Genomic DNA, 18,404 nt, shown 5'->3' with positions numbered 1-18,404 from the left:
TTACCTGCACCTTGCGATGAGCCTGTCCAGCATCCCTACACAGTAGGAGGTCAGCTCTGCTCGATTCATCCTAGTCTTCAAGCCCATGTTTATCTTCATCAGGTCGCCTTCCTACACAACAGGTTCAAGTGTTAAGAGTTCAGTACGGTACAAGATGAATTTCCTTTGTCTTAACAGCATAACATCGGTTTGTTTTGTCAAATTTACCATAATTTGAACCAGAATGCAGGCCAAACATTGTAGCAAGCGAGTCCTTGAATTCAATGTTTTTTACAAGAGTACCAAAATCTCTATATTCCAAAACGTGATAGTCTTCAAACTTCTTGTGTGCCTTCCGGAATGTGTGATATCCATGCAAGTGCCATGCAAGTACATAGAAGCGGGTCCATATGAGAGCACATGAATTGAGAAAAGGATTATTGTGGAAAAGACAGGAGAGGTTATTAAGCCAAATGGCTTGTCTATTTGTATCCCGCAAAATATAATCTATCAGGAAATAATACCTGCTTTTGGAGTGGAATGCTTCTTTAACAACAGATAACCCACCAGTGCTTCTGTGGTCTTGTGTAACATATTCAGGGCCTCTAGTCTCCAGCTGATGTTCTCCCAAAACGATGTGACGACAACGACAGGCTTGGTGCTGCCCCAGGGAAGGAAGTAGTACTTACAGCCGTCGAACACTGCATTTGTGGGCTGGGTAGATAGACAAGTCTTAGGTAGGGGGTCATAGACACACACACACACACAAAGACAAGACATGTGAATAATACATTGTACATGGAGGAAAGGATTTCATAAATATTCATGATCACTAATGACAAAATGTACTTACTTCTGAATCAGTAAAAAAATATGCAAAATAGGCAGGTATCATTTTCATAATGCTCGTGCATATTACACGTATGAAGGAAAATTTGAAAAACAACTTTATGCTTGGAATGTCTTCATTAACATCATCTACAGCTGTGGAAACGTTCTGCCGTTGCAATGAGTCTTATTTAGTTTGTTCCACTACACACTAACGGGTATGTGGTATCTAAAGTTTAAGTCTATTCCCAGCTAGTACTAACCATACACATTGCTGACCCATGCAAATACTAGCAGGCCTTTTATCTAACTTTCTGAGTTTCAAGTTGCTGTAAAGTTGACATACAGTATTCATACATGTCCTCATTCCTAAAGCTTTCTGTGTAGTCATGGTAACAACAGAAGTAGATGTTACCTGGGTTGTTGATGAGGATGGTGGGATGTTGGTGTCCAGTTTGTTGCCATAGTTACCGATGCTGACTTCGAACTCCACCGGCGCTTCCATCTCACAGATCATCGAGGCATCCATGAAGATTCCCAGCAGTCGGTACTTACGGCAGCGCTGAAAGCCCTGGACAGGACAAGAATAGTGATCAGAGGTTGGTACCAGTCAGTGCTGCCTATTTTTCTGTCCCACTCATTGTTTGGGAGCCCATGTCATTGATTTATGCTGTTATAGATCTGTCATTGTGCATGTAACAAGCTTACAAAATCTGTTTTCATTAATTTCATGTCATGACGTTCAGATTTTTTGGACGGACAGGGTGACATTTTTGTGTCTGATGATGTCACATTTGGGGCATATCTATCAACCACAAAGCCGTCTGTCAATGTCCACCAAACTTCAAACCAATGTAGTCATTTTCTTGCAGGCAGTGCTCTTTTCTACCTATCTTTCTAATCCCATAGCTTTGTCATGCGTGCTTAGAATTCGTTTCACACAATACAGTGAAGCTGATAAATGTCTCATACCTCCACTACCATCAGCTCCTCTGGAGTGATGTCCACTACAGACTGTTTCGGGTCGGGAAGTTCTCCCAGAATTGTCCGTAGCTCCACCATGACACGACCACGGTAGGCAACACCCTCACCCTGAAAGCACAGTAAAATTGTGGATGGTGTTCAGGACCAGGGAGAGATTTTGCCTGTGTGTGGATGGTGTTCAGCACCAAGGACAGGTGGGTTTGCCTGTGTGTGGATGCTGGTCAGCACCAAGGACAGGTCTATTTGCCTATATGTGTGGATGGTGTTCAACACCAAGAACAGTTGTGTTAACCTCTATATGGATGGCGTTTAGCACCATGGACTGGTGCATTAACCTATGTGCTGATGGTGTTCAGCACCAGGGACAGGTGTGTTTATTTGTGTATGGATGGTGTTCAGCACCAAGGACATGTCTGTTTGGCTGTGCGTGGATGCTGTTTAGCACTAAGGAACAGTGTGTTTGTCTGTGTGTGGGTGGTGTTCCGCATCAGAAACCGATACATTTGTTCGTTGTTTTTTTCAGTAATCAAGACAAAATTAATGATACTGTAAAAAAAACATCATTACATTCTTTGAAGTAGTAAATGCACATTTGATAGAGACTGTATGAAAAAGCTATGAAACAATTCAGCAATTGATCAACATATATGCCATAAGGCACCCACCTTTCCCAAATTGAGGTCATCAAATTCATCTGGCAAGGTCCGAAACTCACGAACTGAACCATACATGTTGATGAAGCAGGGTCCGAAGCAAGGCAGGAATCCTAGGATGAATGGAATAAGAACATTCTAAGGGGGATCTTTGCAATGCTCAATACTTCATACTAGTCATGAAAACTACTACAAAAGGGGGTGACATACAGCCTACAGACAATGCAAAAAAAATATATTTTTCAGGGTGAGTGATCAATGAAGCTCATTGTCTACAGATTCTGATATCAACACATTTGTAAAGAAGTAGACCCTTGGGGTTGAGGACGATTTAGCCATCTACACATAGCCAGCTAGAGCAGACTGAAAAGCAATGGAATCCCATCACTGAATGTCCTACATGTGCAGTTGAAACACCGCTACACATTTTACAGCTTACCAAAACTGAGGACATCTATATATGGATAAAAAATGACATTTACATCCATGCATAGTAAATACCAAAAAAGAAAAGAAGGAAGAGATATCATCTCTTTGTCCATTTGTCAATTCTTGCAGACGGTACAGCTAGGATCAGCGGAATTTATTTGTTGAAGGGCTATGACCGGACATCAGTCAAGCCATATCTATATGTAGCTTCTTGAGACCACATCTGTAATAAGTGACTTATTGTATGAAATAAAGAAAAGGGGTTCCCACACCCTAACAGTTAGCCTTGCTGAACATCTGCAGGGTATGCATCATCTTTGATATCTTACTCTGGTGTCAGAAGTGGGATACAAGAGAGATGATGACACAGTTAATCTGACTTACCGTCCTCTTCACCAGGCCAGGACACCATAGACAGGTTCAGGAGGCCTGTACCAACTGTATCGTCTGCGCTGATGCGGTCCCTGCAATACATACATGGAAATATACACTTTACCATGTCAATACATCACCAGTTGCTCAGTTTTGACAGTATGACAAACTTGTGGGCCATTGACAGGAAATGCCACAATTTAGTGGCCTGCATATCTAATATACAAATGCAGATTCTTCTGAGATCCTTACTTTTCAATGGCTAAATATCACACAGACAGTCAGTAGAAAGATTTCACAATATGATGTGACTCAAAAGTCACAGGAGAGTACATTTTACTGCTAACAATTATACTGTACCACTATAAAATAACTACCCAATTGAACAATCACACTCAATTTCAAACTTACTGTAAGTCTTGAAATGTTTATTTCTGTGGTTTCATAGTTACCACACATGACACTGCAGAAATTGATTTCCATAGCTATATATTATCACTGTACTACACCGTGTAAAACTCCTTTCTTCTCCTTTTGTGAAACTAAGTTCCCATGAAAATCAATAAATTTCCAGTACGACTCACCAGTCTTTAATACGCAGCTTGATGACCTCACACATGGAAGGAAACTGTAAAAACAAAGAAAGTTTGAATGTTTGTAAACAGAACACAAATGAGATGCGTATCTCTACACTTCGCCTCCAACTTACACTAAACCACAAAATCATTTTTTGAAATTGAATTTTTTTCATGCTTAATGCATTCAAAGGCAGACAATGATAGACTAAGATACATACAAATATGTGAACACCGACAGGAAGAGTTGAGTACTCACCCTCATGCCTAGTCGCAACTCCTGGTTCCACTCAGGATGGTCAGAGTTATACAAAGTCTTGGTGTTAACCTGTACAAGTGAACAGATTTAAATGGATAAGACTTTGATTGCAGAGGGGATCTGCTTGAATAATGCTTAACTCCTCTTGCAGTCATACGTGTGTATTCATTAAATTTTCATTCATTATAATTCATTAAAAATTCTGCCAAATTGGCTTGTCTAAAAATGTGAAGCTGGAGTCTAGCAGTTCAACTAAATAGAAGGTACATTCAAAACTTGTAAATTGTGTAAAAATTGTGTAAAACAGGAGGAGAAACCACAGGTTGGTTCTTTAATTCTATAGAAGAAAAAAAACTTTCCATTTTGAAAGGAGCAGTGCACTAGCCTGCCCCTTATCAAGTGCTTTTCACAAGCCAACTAACGGCCACCTATACGATCTTTTACATTGTCAAAATAAAAGTGCGAACTTTTAATGTAGCCCATGCTTGGATACAGAAAATATTGTGCAACTCCATATTAGTATTGGATGGTAAGGAAGGTGACCCCAGCTGACCTTTCGTCCTGCAAAGTGCACCTCCATGTAAGGATCCACAAGCTCTTTCTGCACCTCACCCACACCCAGCACCTTCTTTATGCCTTGCATTGCAGATGTGTCCACTGTAACGATAAAGCAATCAGCCTGTCAGCATTACAGGGAACTGTCAATCAACCAGTCAGCCTCTCAGTCAATCAATCAAATATCCAGCCAATAAACTAGCTGCACTGCTGGTCAACTTGGAAGTGAGTCTATTGACAAACTTAAAGCAAGATAAAAGTACATTATTCTTTCTGAACAGCTTACTTGAGAGCCTATTATGTGCTTTCAAATGAAGCAATTATCCTTCAATTGATGCTCCAATTCCTATCAGTAATATCTACACTAGGATACAGTTTAACAGTATTTTTTAAGAATTATAAAAGCAATTTTAAATTACAAAATTAGTTGACTGCACTCAAAATAAAGACAGTATACTATACACACATTGACCAAAAATCAATCAATTTTTAGTAAATGTAACATTATTTGGTCTGCATACAGTGCTACAGGCTGACACAGCTGTTCATTCCCACTGGCCTTTAGCCAATTAGTTTGGACAGTTCCTAAGTTAATACAGCAGTGTGCGTGGTCTAGGGGTGAGCATCACTAGACCAGTCCTGAAGGTTGAGAGTTAGCATCCCAGTCGCTCACCCAACATATACTGTAAATGATGACATTTTTGCAGTGGTTTGATGTTTGCGGTTTTTGCAGCGACCTCTTTACTGTCTTCTCTGCCTGCCTAACCCATTGTTTCAACCACAAACTTCAGCAAAAACTCCTTTTTCTCCCTACCATGAAATCAAATCCCCATGAATGTTTGCATTTGCTGGTACAGTATTTTGTAACATCAGATTCTGTCTTTTCTGTCATGACCAGTGGAAGATAAGCCTTTCAGAGAGCTAAACTGGTTAGAGATCACTTTCAAACTTTACAAGAAAATGAGCCAGCCTTACTCTGTGGCACGTCCTCTGCTCGGAACACCCTGAAGATGAACATGGCGGGGCGGAGCTCGACACCGGCTGGTCGCAGAAGGTTTCTGGGAAGAGAAAATGGTCACAGTTTCTCTCAGACTTGCCCTGCTGGATAGTACTGCTTTGTAACTTTCTTTGAGCTGATGCACTGATATCAAAAATCTAACTTTACCACCAGCATAAAAAACTGACTACCCATAGTTCTCCCATTATAATTTCTCCCCTGAAAGGGTAAAAGCTTCATGTCAGTCATCAAAAACTAGTAGCCCTCTATTTTGATTGTCAAATATATGTCAATCAAAGATGGTAGACGTTACGTAGGTCAAAAACACACACAATAATACTACTTTGAAATGAATTAATAAAAACAAAGCAACAGAGCATTAACAATACATCTCCATTAACTTTTATTCCTCTGCTTTGTGTATCAAATATTTTCAAGTGCTTAGGACAATATTACAGAATCATGAATCATGACAGTGCATTTCTGTACTTACGCTTCAATGTCATCAGAATCAACTTCTGCCTCGCCTTCTACTTTCTCAGACTAGGGGGGAACAAAGGGAAAAAAGAAACTTGAGCTATTTTCCGAATGTCTGGTTTGAGCTCACAACAAAAGACAATATATGTGCTATTTCTGAGATAATTTGAAACTGTTCCATAATACAATATTCAGTTACTCATACACATTAAGTAGATGTAAATTAGAATGGTTTAGCAGCAACTCTTGACAAAATAAAAGTTACTGTACTATGAGAACATCTGTTTGCAAGAAGACATCTTAAAAGTTCTCCAGCAAATGTCAAGTATTAAACTGCAATTATTATGTTACTTTATTACTCTAACTTACAGAAACATATACATATAAATCTTTCTTAGTTGATTACACATAGAATCAATAACCTAATAGACAATCTTAAGGTATCAATAAAGGTAGGGTAAAACTGAGTTGATTTCCAAAGCAAGTCTTGGAGAACGTTCTGAAGCTGTAATCTGTAATGCCTTACTGGAGGCTGCTCTCCAGGCCCCAGCACAATCATGGACATCTTCATGTACCCCTTAGCACCGGCAGTGGGGTCGTTGGGGTCACTCAACAAAACCCAGCGGCGAAGGAAGGCATGATCTAACATCAACAGTAAGAATTAGTGATGCAGAATCGTATGTACTTTATGTATGTATATTTGCCACATCAATCAGCAGTTAGAAAAGTCAGTAGAGATAAATAAAGCACAACATTTTAATTTCTTGGTTCTCAAATCTAGCGCTTTATCGTTTTGTGATTTGAAAAGATAGAAAATAACAACTTTGTGGCCCCTGTATTAGCATTTTGGGCTTTCAAAGAATGCCTGTCACTTCCTTTAGTTATTTTCATTTTTTATTAACTGCCCCCTTAATAATTTTTAAAAAAATCAAAGGACCAAGAAATAAAATTAGTATGTCCTAAGAAGATAACTTTGTAGTTTAGGGTAGAATCTAACTTTGAATAGTTTTCAATCAAGATTAGAACAGTTATAATCAACAATATTCAAGAGTCAACTGCCAAAATGGCAATGTTACTTACTAGGTTGTCTGTGGACTACCCCTATATCCAGCTACAGAGAGAAGGTTGGACAGAGGTTAGCTCAACAGGGGTTATGCAAACTTGCATACAAAATTTAGCAAAAGTTAGATGGATCTTATTAATAAGTCACCAAACCAGATGACAAAATAAAACATTACTAAAAAAACAGTCAAAGAAAATGCCTTCATCAACAAAAGGTTAGATAGATTACTCTCAGGCCTTAAAGTAATAAAGATCATATTAATAACATTCATATTAAAGTCATATAAACAAACACTGAGAAGTTGTAATATAACAGTTAGACAGAGAAGAGCTTGGGCAGTTTTTATCTATTTATGAAATCTAAAAAATCAGTCCCAAATCACAATTCATGACAATGTACAGTACATACCTTGAAGGAACCAAGGAAAGCATCTGAACGAAGCTTGCGTGAGTTGAACACCTATATTTGGTATAATATAAAGACTTCATCAGTCATGTGTCAAAAAAACTTTTTGGAAAAAGTGCAAAGCCTAATTCATATACCAAATTCATACTCTACATGTAAGTGGAGCCTATAAAGTTGTTGAAAGTCAACACTTAAGAAAGGTTGAAAGTCCCTTCCTTCTTCAGATACTAGTAGATCTTTCCTGATTTTTATATCAAGCTCACCTGAATTTCTATCATTTCTCCAAACAGTTCCGCAGGGGACTCGTGGAAGTTGAAGAAGAAAAGCTAGACACAAAATTGAAAAAACATGTTAAAATTGATTGAACACAAATGTTGCAACTGACTCTTAATTAACCAGTTTTCAATTCTGTAGCAAAAATGTTTAAACATAGTTTCTGCAAATTGAATACTTTTAAGGAAACAAAAACAATGATGTACTTTAAACATATATAATATATCAATTGAAACAAATTTTTCTGGTGTAACATAACACTTGACATCTTTTAAATGTCAAAACATGAGTAAGTTACCTACTATATCACTTAGTCGTTTATGCTACAGTCTGTCACATTGCCTAACTGTGGGTAGATGCGGGCTGTTTTTTGCGCTTTTGGTGAGGGCCCAGTGAGATCTCAGTGGTTGCTGGACTATCTTTGAGGATCTGGCAAGCCCCTAGTTGATATCAATTCACACATAAAATCAGTTCGTAACTGCAAGGAGCTTTTATCAACTCCTTGGTAAATGTGACTGTAGTATGACAGTGAAAGTCAGTGTCCTCCAATCTCAGAGCAGCTTGGCTGGGGTCTAGACTGGCTGTACCCCTTACAGGCCCCACTGGAAATAACTTTATTAAGAAACATTGCTAGTGAAATGAAATTTCCTCTATAATTCACATAAAAACATCTAATACAAATGTAGAATGTAATATTTAAATCAATTGTCTACTGTGTGCTTTCTGTGATGTCAGGACCTGTTGCTAATTTGTTCCACCAAAGAGCACACAGCAGACAATCAATTTAAAGAAAAGACCAAGTTTGTATCTGAGTGATGGAGGAAATTTAAGGGCATCCTATTAAACGTACCTCATCATAGAAAGGGCTATCTGTGCTTTTCTTGACTCTTGTCTGTTTGGATTGGTTGGAAACAGTGACTTTACAGACAGGAGAGATGTTGGACCCGGCAATTCGTCGTCCCTCCAGGACCCTGATTCGTATCTATGAAACAGGTGAAACACTGTGAATAGTGTCATCAAGTCGGTAGGTCATTGGAAAATGAGGTTATTATCACACAAACTAAAAGTCTTCTTACATAAATCAACATTCTGGCATGTCCTCAGCTGCTATGAAGAATTTTTATCATTGATAAATGTTTTCGTTATATGGTTATGTCATCTTCAGCAAGTATGGAAACAATGCAGTTCAGCTTATGATTAATTCATCATCATCTATAAAATGATTGACATTGATCAATAGCTCATTGATTCATGGGTAAGAATATTCCTACCTGGAAGTCCATGGGTTTATTGGACAGATTTCCAGGCAATTTCCTCCTATAACCAGAAAACACACACATATCAGTACATTGTACATAAGACATTCTTCAAAATACCATCCAGATGAAGTTTCAAATCAAAATACTAAATGCAATATGAACACTAAAGACATAATATGATTGCAACATTACTTCGTTTCATTACATTGTTTACAGTCTGGCACAGACATGTAAGGTCCCTTCATATCAAATATCACATTGTGCACAAATATTACAGTATTGTGGCCTTGTTGGGAGGTTGTATTTTTACCTGTAGTATTCTTAAGTCAGGTAACCTGTCTTAATCAATGTGCAGTCACAAACGTCGTGAGATTTTTTGTTGTATGATTCTCATCAAGGCTATGACAGACCCAACTGTCCACAACGATCCAAAGGGTCCACAGTGATGTTGAGGACCGAGGGCTACCATGAAACCAGCACATGGATCTACTTTAGTTAGATTCCATTATAACCCTTCGATTCCATTACAAGACACCTGAACTTTGTACAACACATCCCTGAGTTGACTGTCCCAAGAATTCCCTCAATTTTCCAGCTGTAAACCCACCTTGCTACAAATGTGCCACACCCTTACCTTGCGACTCCCCTGGAGGGTTTGCCGCCCTTTGTGCTGACCACGCCTCCTTCTTCCTGTAGAGGCTCTTCTGTGCCTCCTTCACCATAGGTCAAGTCTCCCACCTCTCCACCTACTCAATACATACATTTATATGTTTATCTTCTGAATATGATGTGGCAGTGCTACCCACTTATGATGACAGTGCTACCCACTTATGATGACAGTGTTACCCACTATTTATGGAGAAATAAAATACAATTTAGCAATACAACAATGGCGGTTGTACCGGCTATATAGATACAGATACAGATTAGTTAGATGTAACTACCAGCAACGGTGTATATATTTTGATGGAAAAGCTTGCAACAAAGATGAAAAGATTTTATACAACTTGACTTTTTTGTAGGCCTTTACTGTTACTGCATAGAATATCCACATCCACTGTGTTTAAGGCACACACTTACATTTCTGTACCAAGTTCAAACAATATCAGGCTTTGACAATGAGCTTGGTTACCACAAAAAGGAGTTATAATGATATCTAGCAAACAGGGACATATTTCATACCACCAGATTATTTAGTTACAGACTAGGTTATATAGTATTACTGACTGTTACACACCCTCTTGTGTTAACAGTAGAGGCATTTGTTAAGTTGTGTCAACCATTTTTCATTACACCTTGTTGTGATATGAAGTCTCACGCCCAAATCAGCAAGAACCACGTATATGCAACAAGAAATCAGCTGAACCCTGACCTTCTGCGGACTCCTCTGCACCAGGTGCTTCAGGTGCGACTTCCTGCGCAGGTGGCTGGTACGAGATCTTGAGACTGATGGTGGCCTGACAAACACACACGTCCCAAACCATCACATTTTCTGAAGCCTAACCAAAACCTTCCCCTGAACGACTGAAGGCATTTAGTAACTCAAACTCTTTCTACTGACTTCATTCTGAACTGCTGAAGTGGCAAAGTTGTCATATATCTAGTAAAATTGCTTCCTGAGTCTCCTGACTGATTTGAACTCATAGAAACTTTAGCAGAACCCCTCACGTATGAAAGAATGCCTTATAAAAACCCGTGAAGCAAATACTAAATCAACTTTCCTTTACGTGCCAAATCATTCATTAACAAGTTTACAGCATGGACAATAGAACATACATTAGACAAAAGTTAAATCAAAGCAAATCAAATATTAATCTTTTCACTCATTTCAACAATCAGATAGTTACTATAGAATGATTGTGTTATTCATTGTTATGATTCTCTTTGCAAAAACTGACAATCGGTTCCGGTAACAAACATTATTCAATAGAAAAAAGAATCAAGATTTTTTGGTGCATTAGAAATTACTGGCTGTGGTGTGAGTCATCATTGATTCATTATTGATCTATTGTTATTGATTATTGATACATTATTGACCGTGTGTGGCCCATAGCAGCTCACCATGGTGGGTCGCTTGTTTCCATCCTGCAGGGTGAGATTCAGTTCACAGGAGTGACTCGGCGCCGATACCACATCCCGCAGGGGAACCACACTCTCACCCAGTAACCTGCATGGGTCAGACTGGCATTCTACTGGATCTGATGATTTATACTACTGCTAGGATTTAAGGACTATACCTTTAGAATTGAAATTAAAGGTATAGATTTATCCAGTAACTCTATCACCACTCAGAACTACACCTTTTCCCGGTAGTCTACATGTAGGCGAGGCATTTTATACTTCTAGGATTTGACTTTTATTAATAAGAGCCACAAATTTTCCCAGCAACCTGCATGGGTCAGACTGGTATTCTACTGGATCTGATCATTGACTAGTGCTCCACTTAAGTACACTAAGACCCTTACAACACCTTAACCTTTGGGTCATACTGGTAAGGTATAACTTAGAGCTTAGACTAACATTACAACAGCTCAGGACCAGTCTATATAAGACAGGACACATTGTACTTGCTCATTCAAGCCTTTGACCATCGAGAAAGCCACACACAAGGCAAAACTAGTCTGGATGTGGGCTTCAATAAAGTTATAAATGGGAACATGCGGCTACAGCGTCTTTTCTGAAGATACGGCGTGAGTGTGTACGGTTGGCTTGAGGTTGCCCACTACTTTGCCAACAGCTCAGGATCACATATAGGTACAACTTCACCAGTAGTAACTTACACCTTCACCTGGTCAACTAGCATTCTTTAAAGTTTAAACATTGACCTGCAATGGATACACTAACATACAGACAGCACAGAAGCACACCTTCACTGGTACAGTACCAGGATAGACTAGCTCCAGAACCACATTTATAGTGACCTAAATGGGCCAGACTGGAATAAGACTGAAGGATAGGCTATCAATAGAAAAGCTTGGACCACAATTTTACTTAGTGCAGTACTGGGAAATAGACTAGCACTTTGATATAATAACATCCAACTAAGAAATACAATAGTCCTTTAGCTTGTCATTGCTGTAGATAGAAATACATTGTGAATATTCATGTGAAATAATGTGTATATGGCAAGGACTCAGAATGGATACAGTTCTTAAATGTATCTTTCTGACATTAAAATGATTGAAAAATATTTTTTTAAAGTTTTTACATAAATTCATTTAAAGCAATATAACTTTCATCTTGCAAATCTCACTACATAACTGACATTAGGGAGACTTCTGCAGCGTGCAAAATAGTTTAAGTACAACAAACTGCATTCAAGTCAAGGAGATTGGTATTAGAACCTGCGAAATCTGTCATGGACAGCGTGGTGAACCACGTACCTGTTCCTGCCAACACGTTCATAGTCCTTGACACCGATTGTCAAGCTATCCGAAGGGTCGAGTGCCTTCCCCCCAAGGTCAAAGGTAAATGTCTGAAGATACAACATTAAGACATCAGGATGGTGTAAAACAGTTTGGTCAATACAGAATAGAATGTATTTTATAATAAGTCAGGCAATATCAACTCTTACATGTATAATTCCACCGGGTACCCTAATTCACTACTAGTATCACATTGAAATGAAAGGTGTTGGGTATTTTGACAGTTGACATCACTACTTTCACAAAACAACCCAGCATAAGATGTCTTGTTTTCAAACATCTTTATATCAACATTATGACATGAAGCATTGGAATAAGATTATTCATATAGGCAAACCAAAGGTTAAGTCTATTTCTCACCTGGTCCCATACAGGATTCAGCTCATTTTCCTTGACTTCTGTTTTCTTCTTATCACCTGTACAAAAAAAAATTACAGTTATTGCAGGGATATGATTTTGTGCTCTATCACACTCATTCTTTTACAGTTACAAAGCCCTGACATAGTTGTTGTGCCTGTAACAATTGTTGCATCTGGAATTCAAAAACTTGATAATGCAGGGGGGATTGTCTGGTTGAGTAGACCAATTTTCTACTGCTTCAGAGCAGAGCTTAAGGCTGATTTCAGCATTGTATTCAAATTCTGAGGACATGAGGGTATTTCTATGTGGGGAGAGGAAGACCATGCTGCCAATCAAGCGGTCAAAACATCTCAACGATTAACGTCATGCGGTTAAGATTTAGAACAGCCTTCTGTATGAAGCCAGGTTGAGTCTGATGATATTCATTGTGAAATCCTGCATAACCATTGTATACATTTAAGGGCATATAATAGCCCATCAATTCTTTAACTCTCCAAGCTTAAGTGTCACAGGACTCTACCGACTTGGTTCTACTCAATTGTTAGGTAAATAATTTGTGTGATCATATGCATTGAAAAAATAATCAGTTCCATACTTCTAATGTTTCAATGTGAATAAGAGGCCTTAGCTCTGAGTGGTTAGACTGGCCTTGCATGTAGTACATGTATGTACTAGGGTCAACTGACATAGTCCTGTGATGAACCAAGGAGGTTAAAATAGGATTTTAACCTCCTTGGATGAACTTAATATGTTGAGCACAATGTACCATCCTAAGATACCAGGGAAGGGTGGATATGGGAGGTTTATCCAGCAGGAACTCTTGGCTTTGCTTTGTAATTTTTGGAGGAGAAAGTTTGTGGCTATAAGCAGGTACAGGAATGTAGAGTGTACTTTGGATGGTATGATGATAAACAGTGAGTTTGGGGAGAAAACATCAACTTGTGGTCATTTTCTTTGAATAAGATACAAATTGTAAGTGATTATTCAAACCGTGTTCAAACTGCCCAGAGGTAGTGGTAGGAACTAGCAGTTGGTTTTGTATACATGATTTCTGTGACAGTACTGTTACTTGTCATGGAAGCTGATCTGTGTTGGTAGTACACATGTAGTCATAGTACAATGCTAACTTTTTTTCCAACACTATGGACTAGGTATTCACGGATCAAAATTTCAACTACCGCTGTCGCCTTCTTCAGGATCAATAATGACCAATCAACTTAACTTTCTTGACATGTGTCGGATTTACGGATATGTGACGTCAGCAATTAGTCAAACATGCCAGGAAGTTTATAACCCCACTCTGTTAAGTGATGGCCGGAGTGCCATGATGGCCTCCATATACCTCTCTGTAGTCTGTACTGACTACTAGTATGAACGAGAATAATATCATAACATACATAGAATATAGTGCTACCAAGGAGCTTTAATCAAATCAAACCTCCTCAAGCTTGTTATTTCATGTTCTTCCGAAGAGGACAAACATAATCTTGTGCAAGAGGAGAAGATAAACATCCTGTACTGTGTTGGTTACTGATAACAACTTTGTTGAACATGTAAGCCCTACAGGGTTATCCTACATACAGTCAAACCTGCCTAGGCGACCACCTTTTCAACGCGACCACCTGGCCATGGCGACCGCTTTTTCTCGGTCCCGAAAATTTTCCCCATAGGCACAAGCCTGCCCAAGGCGACCACCTGTCCAACGCGACCACGACCGCCACGAATTGGGACCACACAGAGCACAATTCCTGCCCATGGCGGCCGCCTAATTTTCAAGCGTGCGGTGACATCAGATCATTTTGCTGTTGGATTTCACGGAAATGTTTTCAAGACTTTGAAGGACAAAAATACAGTCAAACCTGCCCAAGGCGACCACCCGGCGGACCCAGCAAAAACGGTCGCGATGGACAGGTGGTCGCCATGAAGAGGATTCCACTCACATGTTTCCAGGTCGATGTTTTCAAATACAGTACGTAGATGGATGGAAAATTATGTGAATTTAGACAGCATGACCCCCACCAGGTTCAATTCTCATTGACAGAAAGATCCTCAAAAAATTACATTTTACGTTATCGTTGTAATAATTCTATGCCGCTACATCGTGTAAAAATTTTCGTCATAATTTTGACTACAAAACAATGGTTGCCTCGATGATCTCGCAGCGCGCTTCTGCATTCACACGTTACATTAAATAGTACACACACACACATGCACATCATCGAAGTTTTAAGGCCTAAGACAAATCCCTAGAAAACATCTGCTGGCCCTAGCCTTTTTTGGGGCGCCGATAGATAAAAGGGGCAAAAAGTTTACGATCGGAAAACTAAAGATGAAAACGGGACGGTGTGATTTCGTCGCGCCGCCAAGCTCTGTCAGTCTGTGCGACCGCATCGAAAGGTAAGTCAGTGCAGCAGAATGCACAGCGTCCAATAAAGTTTTGTGAAATTCATGGAAATAAAAAGAAAATGAGAATATTAATTTTCATCAATAACTAGAGTATTCGTTAATGTTCATACACAAAAGCATCGTGTTTTAGAAAGGTCAGCGGTACGCCAAATCCAAGCCGCGCCAAATCCAAGATGGCGTCGGGACCAAGGAACAACATTTCTCGCCCGATGTTTTGCCCGCCGCGAAGTCATTTTTCGGCGGAATTTAGTAAGACACAGACACATTTTTGTTAAAAATACAAGAAATAGATAGTAAGTTGTGTGAAATCTGACTTTTTGACGCCATGCACTACGTATTCGTTTTGAAAATTGTGTTCAAACCGAACTAAGTTTGCGGTAAACTATAAGATTACGATAGCACAACAACATCACAAACATTTGTCTTTACAATGTTTATAGGGGGAACGTTTCATTAAAACACTTCATGGAGGAATCGGTGCTATAACATTGCTATTCCATATATTTTTGTCCTTCAAAGTCTTGAAAACATTTCCGTGAAATCCGACAGCAAAATGATCCGATGTCACCACACGCTTGAAAATTAGGAGGCCGCCATGGGCAGGGATTGTGCTCTGTGCGGTCCCAATTCGTGGCGGTCGCGGTCGCGTTGGACAGGTGGTCGCCTTGGGCAGGCAGCTTGATGCATGTGCCTATGGGGAAAATTTTCGGGACCGAGAAAAAGCGGTCGCCATGGCCAGGTGGTCGCGTTGAAAAGGTGGTCGCCTAGGCAGGTTTGACTGTAAGGACAAAAATATATGGAATAGCAATGTTATAGCATCGATTCCTCCATGAACTGTTTTGATAAAACGTTCCCCCTATAAACATTGTAAAAAGACAAATGTTTGTGATGTTGTTGTGCCTATCGAAATCTTATAGTTTACTGCAAACTCAGTTCGGTTTAAACTCAATTTTCAAAACGAATACATAGTGCATGGCGTCAAAAAGTCAGATTTCACAGCTAACAGAAATTGCTATCTATTTTTTTGTATTTTCAACAAAAATGTCACTGTGTCTTACTAAATTCCACCGAAAAATGACTTCGCGGCGGGCAAAACATCGGGTGAGAAATGTTGTTCCTTGGTCCCGACGCCATCTTGGATTTGGCGCGGCTCGGATTTGACGTACCGCTGACCTTTCTAAAACACGATGCTTTTGTGTATGAACATTTGCGAATACTCTTGTTATTGATGAAAATTGATATTCTTATATTCTTTTTATTTCCATGAATCTCACAAACCTTTATTGGACGCTGTGCGTTCTGCTGCACTGACTTACCTTTCCATGCGGTCGCACAGAGCTTGGCGGCGCGACGAAATCACACCGTTCCGTTTTCATCTTTAGTTGTCAGATCGAAAACTTTTTGACCCTTTCATCCAGCGGTCGGCGCCCCAAAAAATGCTGGGGCCAGCAGGTGTTATCTCGGGATTTGTCTTAGGCCTTAAAACTTCGATGATGTGCGTGTGTGTAAGGTGTGAATTCGGGAGGGCGCTGCGAGTAGTCAAAATTATGACGAAAATTTGTACACGATGTAGTGGTATACAATTATTACAACGATAACGGAAAATAAAATTTTTGTAGGATCTTTCTGTCAATGAGAATTGAACCTGGTGGGGGTCATGCTGTCTAAATTCACATAATTTCCATTCATTTACGTACTGTATTTGAAAACCTCGACCTGGAAACATGTGAGTGGAATCCTCTTCATGGCGACCACCTGTCCATCGCGACCATTTTTGCTCGGTCCGCCGGGTGGTCGCCTTGGGCAGGTTTGACTGTACCTCACTATTATCACTTGCATAAAATGAAGGGACAGACCAAGCAGGATAACCTACAAACAGATATCCGGGTAGAAAATCGTTAACAGTTTTTTTACTGGAACATCTGCGTGGACACTACAAAAAGGATATGGGGTTTTAAGTTGTGTTGGTGCGAAATTAGAGCTTTAGATATCTCTGGAGTTCTCTCATTATACATTTTGAGAATTTTTATATTATGTCAAATATATTGTCAAAAGTTTCTTTAAAAATAGTTTCTCACAATCCTTCCTTTGAAGTTGTGTTGGTGCGAAATTAGACCTTCTATTAGTTTGTAAATTGTCTTTCTGTCTTTATGCATTTTTTAATGTCAAATGAGCTTAACTCATGATCTTTACTGACAACTCCCTTACAATCCTTCCTTGTACGTTATAATAATGGGGGTGGAGTGGGGACAGAACTAGGACCATTTTTAGTCAGGGCTGATGTATGAGTTCCTGTCACCAACATGATTAATATTAATCATATGGGAAAAAGCAACATTATCAAGGGTTATATGCAAATATAAACAGTCACTACCATTTTTCTTTTGCTCTTGCAAGTTTGTATTGCAGCTCTCTAAAGTTTGTATTGCAGATATTTCTTATCTATTAATACAGCTCTGACATTTTTTGGTAATTTCATATACCCTCCCACTCATCAAGTCCTAGACAATCTTTCAGTAAAGGTTACTCTATAAACAAGGAAGTTCTGTAATGTAATTAGTTCCTCTTCATCATACCTCTGAAACTGCCTAGTCATAGCCTGGTAGGGGTGATCAGAATAACATTGAATAATGCATAATGCACTGATTATGCATTATGTGAAATTCCAATGCTCAGTTTTTGCAAATCTAGCCATCAGAAGCACCTTTGTTTATGCTCCCATTGAAAACCAATGAGTGACTGCACCAGCATTGTTTTGTTTTCTCTCTAAATTCTGCTGGAATATCTGATAACATTGATTGATTGCTGGAATATCTGTTATCATTGATTGTAACTTTCCATAACACTGTCTACCATATCAAAATGGCCTGTCTAAACCTGCATGATCACTTAACAGGGAGAAAATCTAAACCTACATGTACTTCAAATCCATAAGTAGAATAATGTACATAATATGATATAACAATATAGTCAAAGTAATGCGGTTCCCTTTATGAAGCTTTAAACTTCTTACATTTTCTAAAATCAAAGATGGCATTTTCAGTTGTCATTATCGTGCACATTATCATTAGTATTAACAAGCTTACATCTGCTCCCATAATCGCT

General features: G+C 39.1%; 1 protein-coding gene across 6 annotated transcripts in view; it reads right to left on the bottom strand.

The window, feature by feature from the left end:
- LOC136430471 (dysferlin-like) overlaps positions 1-18,404 on the bottom strand; it is a 46,315-nt gene that overhangs the window by 21,493 nt on the left and 6,418 nt on the right. For 3 of the 6 annotated variants that reach the window (XM_066421124.1, XM_066421127.1, XM_066421125.1), the window contains exons 2-23: positions 12,894-12,949; positions 12,492-12,583; positions 11,170-11,275; positions 10,481-10,565; positions 9,743-9,854; positions 9,121-9,166; positions 8,700-8,831; positions 7,840-7,902; positions 7,580-7,630; positions 7,189-7,219; positions 6,635-6,750; positions 6,125-6,174; positions 5,610-5,692; positions 4,633-4,736; positions 4,080-4,148; positions 3,830-3,873; positions 3,258-3,337; positions 2,457-2,557; positions 1,780-1,899; positions 1,223-1,378; positions 547-711; positions 5-111 (exon numbers count right to left, since the gene is read on the bottom strand). In XM_066421124.1, coding sequence (XP_066277221.1) covers positions 5-111; positions 547-711; positions 1,223-1,378; positions 1,780-1,899; positions 2,457-2,557; positions 3,258-3,337; positions 3,830-3,873; positions 4,080-4,148; positions 4,633-4,736; positions 5,610-5,692; positions 6,125-6,174; positions 6,635-6,750; positions 7,189-7,219; positions 7,580-7,630; positions 7,840-7,902; positions 8,700-8,831; positions 9,121-9,166; positions 9,743-9,854; positions 10,481-10,565; positions 11,170-11,275; positions 12,492-12,583; positions 12,894-12,949 — 1,969 coding nt within the window. The remainder of the gene's footprint in view (positions 1-4; positions 112-546; positions 712-1,222; positions 1,379-1,779; positions 1,900-2,456; positions 2,558-3,257; positions 3,338-3,829; positions 3,874-4,079; positions 4,149-4,632; positions 4,737-5,609; positions 5,693-6,124; positions 6,175-6,634; positions 6,751-7,188; positions 7,220-7,579; positions 7,631-7,839; positions 7,903-8,699; positions 8,832-9,120; positions 9,167-9,742; positions 9,855-10,480; positions 10,566-11,169; positions 11,276-12,491; positions 12,584-12,893; positions 12,950-18,404) is intronic. The other 3 variants (XM_066421126.1, XM_066421130.1, XM_066421128.1) reach the window with 1 other exon arrangement.

Source organism: Branchiostoma lanceolatum, chromosome 3 (assembly GCF_035083965.1).
Source record: "Branchiostoma lanceolatum isolate klBraLanc5 chromosome 3, klBraLanc5.hap2, whole genome shotgun sequence".
Classification (NCBI taxonomy): Eukaryota; Metazoa; Chordata; class Leptocardii; order Amphioxiformes; family Branchiostomatidae; genus Branchiostoma; species Branchiostoma lanceolatum.
Note: the sequence above shows the minus strand (reverse complement) of the source record. Positions and strands in the feature narration are given on the sequence as shown.